Source organism: Mercenaria mercenaria, chromosome 14 (genome assembly GCF_021730395.1).
Source record: "Mercenaria mercenaria strain notata chromosome 14, MADL_Memer_1, whole genome shotgun sequence".
In the NCBI taxonomy this organism is placed as follows: domain Eukaryota; kingdom Metazoa; phylum Mollusca; class Bivalvia; order Venerida; family Veneridae; genus Mercenaria; species Mercenaria mercenaria.
In genome coordinates, this window is record NC_069374.1 from 13,126,167 (window position 1) to 13,137,110 (window position 10,944).

Sequence of the window (10,944 nt, forward strand, 5' to 3'; positions counted from 1 at the left end):
GTGGGGGGGGGCGGGGGGCAGCGGGTTCCACTCTATTCTTTTTCGGGAAGCAAATTTCTTGCCTTGATTAGATATTGTTAGTATCTTTGTTAGGAAGAAGAACATGGTTAAACAGTTCTGGAAAAAAAAAGAGTGTTGCTTAGGATACAAAAAGGATGAAATTGCTCGCAGCCAATTCATCTTAGATATATACGTCAAGTTCCAGAATGTAAGGTAATTTCTATACACAATAGACATAGAACCTAAGTAGAGGTTTTGTAAATTTATTTTTATTAGTCATTTTCTTATGATGTTAAGGGCCAAAGCATATGGCAGGATTTATGAAAATCTCTGAAAACAGCATGGATGTACCGATAAAATGATCTACAGAGTGTAGATTTGTATTTCAGGATTTTGTTCATGTTATGCTAGGCAGTATAACCGTGAGAAAACAACTACTTAAAAAAGTAAAGTAGGACATTTTTTATCCCTCCACGTCGGGTGGGGGTTGCATAGTTATGCCCATGCCATCTGTCCTTCGTCTGTCCTTAGGGAAGTTGTAGTCGCGCCTCCTAGCTCCAAGGTATTTGATTAGAGTCACAAAACTTTTACAGGAATCAGGGCTTCTGCCACGGATAAAAAATGGCTTCATACAAATTTTCCAAACCCTTTGTGAGTGTGATTGGTGACGATGGTTAGTTGTGGAGACATAAGTTGTTGTAATTGTAGTACAGAATTTAAGCAGTCATCAAGCGCACTTACAGTTTCATATGGCAAGAGTGGGTGGAAAACAGTCCAAAAATAGGGTTGCATGGTTACCGAATCTAGTTAGATTTAGGATGGGGTTCCGCATCCGGATCATTATTGTGTTAGGAGTTATGGCCCCTGACTTAGTTATAAGTGGGGTCATGTAATGTTGTGTTATTAGTCAAGTACAGAGTTGCGCCCGCACTTAGTAAGAAATTGGTCTTTAAAAGTGAACTGTGTCCTTGTCATTATACAGTGGGGGGGCATCCTGTGTCACATAGACACATTTCGTACTTAACCTCTAAAAGTTGATTTGATCTGAAGTGGGACTAATGAATTTTTTAAAATTTGAATTGGGATTTTAAGTTTTGCATTGTAAAAATAACTTCTAGGACAAATGTTTAAAACTAAACACATGTCTGTGGTATAAGCGATCTCCTCCCTTTGATGGAAGTTTCTTTTTAGGCAAGAGTACTTTTAAAGGATGAAAACTTTACATTTGCTAATATTAATGTTACTTACTCAATGATTTCCTTGTTATACATACAGCTAAATAAAACTGAAGGGGTCAGAAAGAAAAAAGGAGGAAAAAGAGTGAAAGAGGCTATGATGACAAGAGGAAATGTGGTTGCAGGCACAGGGTGTAGTGTATGTATGTTTTCCATCAAAGAGGACAACATTGGTCATCTAAAGTGAAGAGGGTGGTAGAATAGAAAATGGAATGGTTGACATGAACAGGGCCTGTAAGATAGCTTCTTAGTAAATTTTAAATCAAAATAAATTTTTACTGGACAGAACTTCAAAAGAAAAGATTCTAAGTGTTCAGTTAGAAATTGAAAGGGCAGAATTTCATGTTATCCAGGTGTTCTCACTTCAAGCTAGTAGGGAGAGTGAAATCTATGTATTTTGGATTGTTGTGAGTCCAGCCATGAGTGTTGCGAAGATCTGTGGAAGAAAAGAGGTCTTTTCTTAAAGAAGAAGGTGGGGTCTGAAATCATTTGACCTGTCAGGTCGATTGGGAGAATAGCAGTTACTTTTGGAGAAAGATTTTGCACGGTTCAGAGAAAACCGAATAAGGTCTTTATGCCCCGAAGTTAATAAGAATTATGGTTTTGTTGAAAAATATTGTTGAACTCAAAACAAATTATCCAAGATGGCGAATTTTTTGTATAATGTAAAGACATTTTAATCTGGAAGCTGTGTTCTCACGTGCCGTATTCCAGCAGGCTTAACGGATTTGTACGTTTTCTGCTTTATGATTGATAGCTACTATAGGTACAATCCCATAATGAATGAATGTCTTATGAGTAAAAGTGAAATCAGATTTTATATTTTTTGGGTCCTTGAGGATATAGAGTCTATTAATACTGGTAATACAGATCTGCTTACGCTGGTGCAAGTGTGAGAGGGTGTGCATTTCCATCCCTCAGTGTTTTGTAAAGATATTAATGCAATTTTCTTGTTTGTTGTTAATAATAAGGAAAATGTCTACAACAATTAGTTTGAACAGTACAGGAGTGGTAAATCTAATGTTAGAAACTGATAAATTGAAAAACCAATGGTTAACGATGTATTTTTTTTTGTTCAGCATATCAATTGTTGTGTTTCGTTTGGGCTTGATGTCTCAGAGAGTTAGACAAGTTCCATTATCTTAAAATACCATGCTTGTGAGAAGGAGTCACAAATGCTTGCCGATAATGAAACGTCACCTTTCAATATTTTGTAAGACGCCCCAACATTCCTAGAAGAAATGCCAGAAATGCAGCAGACGATTTATCCACTGAATACAGAATACGCAAACCATATGTATAGGGCTATGCGACAACAACAGTAAGTGCTTACAGCAGGTAAGGTCACATTATGCCTATGTTTCATGCTGAATATTAGCTTGCTGTGTGTTGATACTTCGAATTTTAAGTACTGATCAGAATGCAGCAAACACTTGTTTCAGGTAATTGCCCACTGTTACATGCACAGAATGCAGGAACACTTGATTAAGGAATTCTGGTCTGCTATGAAAACCGAAATATTTTGAAAATGGGTAATACCAGAACAAAACAAAAGATTGAGGTCTTCTTGATTTGTTATTCCTGCATAGTTAATTTTTATGACTACAATGTATTACAGACTTTTCTTCAGAGGATCAAGAGAATCTTTTTGCAGTGTGTAAACAAGGGGAAAATTAGAAAATCCCAGTGACCATTTACTTTTTTAACCAAGGTTTGATTGTTGGATTTTAACTTACATTGTCTTCTCTTTTTCCTGGTGCAAAAGCTAGTTGTGGGCATGGACTGTAGTCTTGCCTGTTTGTAACTCTCTGAGCATGCACTTATAACTTTGAGGGTGTTGCCACGTTAGTATCATTTTTTTATCGTTGGTATGAAAGTACCACGGAAGATCTAGATTTAGTTAAGATTTTAAAGTGTTAAATGTCGGATTTTCATGGAAGTGGCAAACGTCTGCTTATCTTACAGATCTAGTTTATTACTCTAACTTGACTAATTTTGTTCTTCAAGGTGCACGCTGTGAAAACCATGAACTATTTGGTATCATTATTATCAACTCTAACTGACCAATCAGCGCTTGTTGTGATTCTGCAAGAAATTAAAGCTGTTGGATTACTACATCATAATCTGTTAGCGGACAATATCATGGAAATTAGTAAACTATCGCAATGTGGGTCAAGTGCAGTCAGAATTCTTGTTCATCAGCTGAAGGATGATCATAAAAAATAGTAAGTTGTGTAGGTTATAAATGTATGCGTTTTATGTCCAAAATCAGCATTTCACAAATTCATGTCCAGGCGTAATAGACTGACTGAATGTTATGCCCGCTAAATTAGGTGGTTCAACAGCTTACATTGATTTCTGTTATAAATTCGGTACATTTAGCTCATTTATATTTTAAACTTAATCAAGGTGAGAAGTGCAGTGAATTGATTTATTCAATCTGAAAATCTGAATATCTGAATATACTTGCAATCAGACAGCTGCTCTTTGTTGAATATTTGAAGGTTTTTTGGGATAATTTCATCTAGAGCCAGGAATGGAACCAGTTTCAACAAGTGACAAGTACCTAGCAATAACAAACCCAATGTACATGCAAGTAGTGTTACTGCTACAGAACAAAAGGTTGAGAAAATATCAATGATAAACATGATTTTATTTGTAAATAAATAAAAGTGTGTACTGATAAAATCTGTATTTGCTGGAAGAGTTTTTACAGGCACTACACAACACACAAAGCACTGAAGAAGAATATTTCAGTCTGAATCCAGACTTCAGTGTTATAGTACAGAGTTAGAATGACAGTCTCAAAATGCAGCCTTGCCATTGGTCAATTTCAAGAATGAGTTCAGAAACAACCAGTCAGATATCAGAGTATCCATGACCAAACTCAGTTTTATAACTTGACCCTGGCCTAGGAATGAAACCATAAAAAGCCTTCAGGCCAGGAATTTTTAAGTCCTTATTTCAGATTTTGACTGCCAGAATTTCCCTATGTAAATATTAAAAAAATGGGTTTTATGGTTTAGAACACTGCTTTTGGCTAGTCTCAGGCCTGGCTTTTCTAAACTCATAATTTGTTAGCATCACCGTTTTCTGTTTAACATGTAAATTGGTTACCTTACAGTTGTGGACAGAAGGAAATGAGATCTGTGTCAAGCCAGACTGAAGGAACTGTCACAATTATCACTGTTGGCAACCCAGCATATCCTAGCAACGTAGTAGGTGTAAGACAACAACAACAACAGCCTAACAGTGCGAGATCCAGTCAACAAAGTCTATCAAAAGCTTCAAGGTAAATATTGAAATGAACCTTATCCTTTGTCTTGTGAATATAACACTGGGGCAGGTATTCCATGTTTTATATGGATTACAAAACATTTGCAGTTTGATAGTTCAGATGTTGATTTCAGTTTTCAATATTACAAAAATTTATGATCAAAGCTACTTAATTTTCATCAGATAAGAATTGAGAGGATTGAATTATTTGAAAATGCTCATAATGATGTTAAGATTATAAGAACCTCAGTTTGAAGAATATGTCCGTCCTTTCAAAAACAAGCACTTTAGATATGGAACAAATACATGTACCTTCAAAATTCATTGTGATTTGGAAAGTTTTTGAATTAATTAATTCTTGATTAGCTGTAATGACACCAGTAAATTCATGTAATTTTCTATATTTAGGAACAGTTCATCAAATGTCCGAACATTGAATGATCGTCCTGTAAGTCCGGCCTCAACACTGGACCGAGCTTCATTAAACAGTGCTCTCACACTGAGCAGTAATCCTGGATTGCCAGTACGTATTATATTGCTATAGTATTTTTAAATAAAATCTTTAAAAATATTCTTTGGAAGTATAGAATGCAGCCGGGAAATTAATAACAGACTATTTTTGATCAAGTCCATTTATTGGAGGTACCTGTAATGAAACTGCTTCTAGCACAAGCTTAAGCCGTGTTCTATCATAGTAAAAGTGAATGGACTGCATGATCCCAAAGGACCAGAAAATATATCAACACTAAATCTAAAAATGGGGAGACCTTTTACAGCTGCCACACGGCATTTCAGGTCACAGTATGTAGGTTTTTAGCCTTCTGAAATATAAAGCTTTATGGGCAACCGGTTAAGGTTACTGACTTCAGATCACTTGCCTCTTATTATTATTTGTAAAAAAAATAATAATGAGTCTTTAAATTCTAAATAAACAGACAGCACGGTTTCAGTCAGTTTTGTTTCAAGGTTTTTTGATTGCTAGAACTCAGTAAAATAGCCAGACATGTTAAAAATATGAACTTTCAAGGTAAAACCTTTAAATTTGGAACAATACATGCTTTCATATTTGTTTTGCTTTAATATCTATTCTCAGAAAAACACTGAGGTATGAGCCTCAATGTGCCTTGATATATCTATGCCACTGAGACTTTTAACAGAATGGAATAAAGCGTAAAACAAGCAGAAGAGGAATTTCTCTTCTTTATTTCTTTGATTTTTAACAACGCAGGGCGGCAAGGGTTAGGTACATTCATTAAGTATGTCCATATACTTTCTGACTAAAGTGAATAATTTCTACTTTATGTAGACAAAGTTTCTGTTCATTGTTATTACACGACACCTGATATAATTCCATGCTTTTTGACCAATCTATACTTGACACATTTTTACTAAGCTTAAATAAATAAAGAATAAAACTGTGAAAATTATCTCTGATGTCATGTAATAAAACACTTATTGAATGGCTTTGCCAGCCAGTAGTCAAAACTATTGCCTGAGGTGCGAAAGTACAAGTGTATACTGTCCATTGCTTAAAATGTTTGTCTTAACTGTCTTTCATTGTGTATTTACCAGCCAGAACCAGTTAGAGATGGAGTTCAACACTTCTGTGAAAAGCATTTAAGTACAATACGAAACTTCATCAGCAGTTTATCAGCCAGAATACCACTTCCAGCTAAATGCAGCATAGTTGGTATGCATGTTTTTTAATTTGATTTAAGAAATGTGTTTAAATTGATTTAAACATGATGATGAAAGTAAACAACCTGGGTAGCTTATAAATAGCCAGAGTAAACTATTCTGTGCAACATACAACCGATTCAAAGTGATTAGATAAATAAAGATTGCTTCTGCCATATATTATTTGACACTATTAAGTGTGACATTTAAGATTGTATATCAAATACATGTATGTTACTGCTTTTTCTTGGTCACTTTAGTTAGATTAACATGTCATCAACATTAACATATATACTGTGATATTATTAATATTTACTTGGAACTAATTTTTGTGGAGTTTCTGGTAGAGTCAAGCTACAAAATGAGATCCCATTGAAAATCTAAAACTACATTCATGGCCATTGTAGAGCCTTGACAGCTGTGTTTTGTATGTGAAGGCAGAGTGGTTTAAGCTCGCCAACATTGAATAGGCTGCCCCATAGTGCTGTGGGCTCAAAAGCCATCTTTAAGCTGTAGAGTTTTCTTGTCAGGAAGCTACCCAGTTAGCTTGTGGAGGGTCTGTGGTTCTTCCCAGATGACAACCCGTGTCCCTAATAATGCTTGGTATGCTAATTAGTCTATTCCTTCAGTTTTGCAAAATAACCTACCTAGTGTCAGTTTGACTTGAAACCTACCTAACAAACAAATCTTTTGTATGTAGAACTTGTGAATGTTATTTGTTATTGATCTTTTATATACTTTATAGTTCATTACTGAAACGTCATGTTTGTAGCTATACACACCAGTCATAGCAATGTTTTACTGTATTTAAGCTTGCCTCTGTGAAGTCATTTCCAAAATTTAGAGGCGAGTTATTTCTGTTCTTTTCTTTTCAGATGGTCGACACAAACGTTATGTGAGATTAAATTTCCAATGTGGAATAAATGGAAAGCATTGTTTGTATGGAAAACAGTTCTTCACCCTTAACACCAAACTTCCCAAGACATGGATACATCTTATGTTCCTAGCAGTACAGGTAAAAAAATCTTATGCAGGTTCTTTCATAACCAAGTGTTGCAGGTCTCTTGACTTCAAATAACATACCTCTTATTACTAATTGTTCCTCCATCATAAAAGTTTGAAAAAAATTTATGATTGAAATTGTACTGATGTGGCATAAAATAAAATTTCTAAAGAATTTCTACAAAGCAGACATTGCCATCGCTTGCAGCCATTTTGAGAATGAAAATAATATGACCAAAATGCAAAAATTGTATCAAATTAGGTGATAGAAGAATAGATTAAGAATAAGTAACCAATGGCAATGTCTTTTAAACTATTAGAAATAAGTTGGTAAGAAACACTTGAAAATATGTTTCAGCCTATGACTAGAATTCAAAAATCTTAAAAACATGGTCAAATAATTTTTCGTTCGATTTGAATGTAAATAGAAGAAAACTTAGAAAAACTTATTTGATACATCAAACTGTTTTTAAACTAACATGGTTATTGTTTTAGGCACAGTCTCAGTCTGCATTGAGTCAACAAGATGTAAATGTGAGCAGTCTGAAAGCATGCTGGGATGCATTGTATCCAGAGAAGGGAAATAGCGGATATCTTACACTTGTCACCTCATCATTCCCTGTTGCTAAGGTACAGATTATTTTCATTCTGGACACTTTATTATATAGAGGGTGAAAATTCAGTCAGTGGGTTAGAAAATATTTTGATTTTCACTGTTTGAGGAATTGATGTTAATTGTTTATTTTTTTGGACACATAATATGATCGCTTTTATAGCTTATCCTTTATCCTGCTGGCCTGATTAGTCTGCAGGCTTATCATGGTCTGAACTGTTGGCTATTCAGTCAGCAACTTTTCAGTGAACAGCCCTTGGAATAATAAATGGTATTGCCCAAATTGAATGATGGACCAGTCCATTTTAGAAATTTTGCAGGGTAAAGGTCTAAAGAATCATAAATAACAATCAAGTCTTGTATTGCAGGTTTTGCATTAAACGTTTTCAACATGTTTTGTCACTTTTGGGCAGCAAACAGTATCAAGATTTATTCATTTATGCAACTGGTAACCATGTTTGGACATTTCCAGATAAAATTACACTGAATTTACTACAAAATTGTTCACCATTTTACAGGATCAAGATGCGTTGTTACAAGAAATGCACAATGTGCGATATTTTGACGTGTTCGAGTTCAATGCAGTGAAGAAATACTGGGCATGTTTTATGTGTAACCATCCCGAGAAAATGTCCGAGCTGATGCCTGACGGCAATCCCGTCATAGCTGTAAGTATTTGCCATGTGTAAATGAAAAAAAAAAGGTTCCAGTAAAATAATATTTTAGGTTAAATATGAACCTATTAAGTAAATTAAAGTATAAACAGCATGGAATAACAATAACTTTAGAAAAGATATGAGATTTTTCCATGCCAACACAACAGATGTTTTATAATGAAATGATATTAAGAAGCAAAGTTATTAGTTGAATAGCTTAGTATAATTTTTATATATATCTTGTAATTTAAAAGAGTCAAAAAATGCCTTGTCTAACACGTAAAAGAATAGCATCAAAAGTACATCTGAACTGATCTCTGCCCATTAATTTAATAGGCCATTCTTCCACATGTTTTAGTAGATATGCTAAGTATGATTTTAGTTTAGAAAAGCTTGGTACCTTAAAATTGATAATATTGTTCAGGGTCAGCTGAAGGAGAAGAAAGGAAGATGGAGGTTTCTGAAGCGATGGAAGACAAGATACTTCACGTTATCTGGAACTCAGATAAGCTACAACAAGAGTGATTCAGTAAGTTCTGGGTCCATATTTGTCAGTGTTTAACCTTTACCCTGCTCTGAAATGGACAGATCCATCATTCACTTTTGGCAGTACCACTTTTTATTCAAAGGGGTATTCACTGAAAATATTCTGACTGAATAGCAATCAGTGCAGACCATGATCAGCCTACGTTGACGTGCAGGCTAATCTTGGTCTGCACTGGTCGCAAAGGCAAAATCACTTGCCGACAGCAGGTTAAAGGTGTAAGTCTCACGGTTAGGCTTTAGGACACTAAATGTTTCATTTGCCATATCCCTGTTTGTAGCAAATTTTTACCGATGAAATTTTACTGACATGTTTGTATCTGCCATTTGTACATACCTGCAAAGTTTCATTGCAATCATTAGCACATTTATAACAGTGACAGAGCAGGAACAAAATTTACCATAAGGCAAAGGCTTGGGTTTATGGCAAAGCAGTGACATAACATTTCATTGACATGACAGAACATCAGCCCCAAAATATATGGAAAGACAGTTGTTTGTGTCGACCAATTGTCACAGTCTGACTGAATTTGCTGATTGATAATCAGATCTCATTAAAATTAGATCAGCATTTACCGTAACATTTGCAGTGATAGAAAAATAATAATTGCCCTAGAATGACTATACTTTATATAAAACAAAGAACACAGTGATACTAATGCTGTGATAAGAGGGTATTTAATAAATCAGAGTTACTTCCCTTACTCTTAAAGTGTGAACACATTGTTTATGTTTTTTCATATTTTTGATAATCTGTTGACGTTTTATGTTTCATGGTGTCAGTGTGCTGTTGTGTCAATGAAATGTTGTTTTGATGTTTTGTCTGACGATATCTTGTTATGCTCCCATGCCTCCCAAAATCTAACACGGAACTGGTGAAAATATTAATGTAAAGAACATTTAGATGAATGGGTAAATAAGTGAAATTCTGGTGCAAATTACCATTTTTTGTCAACAAAAGCTAACATTAATTTGAAAAGAAAATGTGTTTGTTGTGGTGATAATTTAAATATATCTATTGATTATTATTTACAGAGAAAAGAAACATTACCCGTGAGAGAGATACAGAGTGTAAAAGCTGTAAGGAAGGGTATACGTGACATTCCAAAGGCATTTGAAATCTTCACTTCTGATCAGAATTATGTATTCAAGGCCAAAGGTCAACAGAATATTGAACCATGGGTACAATGTATACATCTAGCAGTCGCTAAAGCCAATGACGAGGGTGGGGAAGAGCACCAGGTTGTCGAGGATATGATGTTACAGAGACCTAGATCAGCTGTCCGAGATACTAAATTATAGCATTACACGTTATATATAAAGAACAAATGTTAAACCTGTAAGGCAATAGCATTTTTTTTTCATAAAGAGCAGCTGATAGAAAAAGAGGAATATTTTGGAAAAAGTAGCTACCAGTCTAAACTATGCCTACTTGAAACAGTCTGGTAATGTTACTTTGTAACTTTGTCTTAAACCAATAAGATTGATATTTGTTTTTCATTTTTCTAGAATTTCTTTTTCAGTAGCTTGTTTAATGATCTTTACAATGCAACACATTATTTTTTTAAGTACAAAATTAATGTAATTCCCTACTTTGTGAAAACCTGCTTTAATGTCTAGAAGTAAATAATCAAATTGCATTGATGTGACAGGTATTTGCTTTCACATTGGTTTTTACTCTTACAAAATGAACTTTTTGGTTTACTAATATGTAAAAATGAGCTGGAGGATTTAGTGATACATTCAGCACACATTTATATCTGAAAAATGCACTGATTTATCTTCACTTTTAAAATTCTAGTCACCTGCATTCTACATACCTTAAAATTCACCCAGTGTTGACATAGACATATTTTTTTTTTTTTTAACAAATGCGTATTTTCTTTGCTGAATATTAAGTTTCTTTTTTCCTGAAAGACTGTTTTTTTCTGAAACTTGTCTT

At 34.5% G+C, this 10,944-nt stretch overlaps 1 protein-coding gene across 1 annotated transcript; it reads left to right on the forward strand.

Annotated features, from left to right (window-relative positions):
- The first annotated feature begins 621 nt into the window (after positions 1–621).
- Positions 622–10,418, forward strand: LOC128548097 (protein melted-like). Its single transcript, XM_053522482.1, has 12 exons — positions 622–651; positions 1,276–1,374; positions 1,589–1,687; positions 3,243–3,460; positions 4,360–4,527; positions 4,920–5,034; positions 6,084–6,201; positions 7,064–7,203; positions 7,686–7,820; positions 8,322–8,471; positions 8,884–8,988; positions 10,038–10,418. The coding sequence occupies exons 1-12, from the start codon at positions 622–624 to the stop codon at positions 10,302–10,304; spliced, it is 1,644 nt and encodes a 547-aa protein (XP_053378457.1). The 3' UTR covers positions 10,305–10,418.
- Positions 10,419–10,944: the final 526 nt, after the last annotated feature.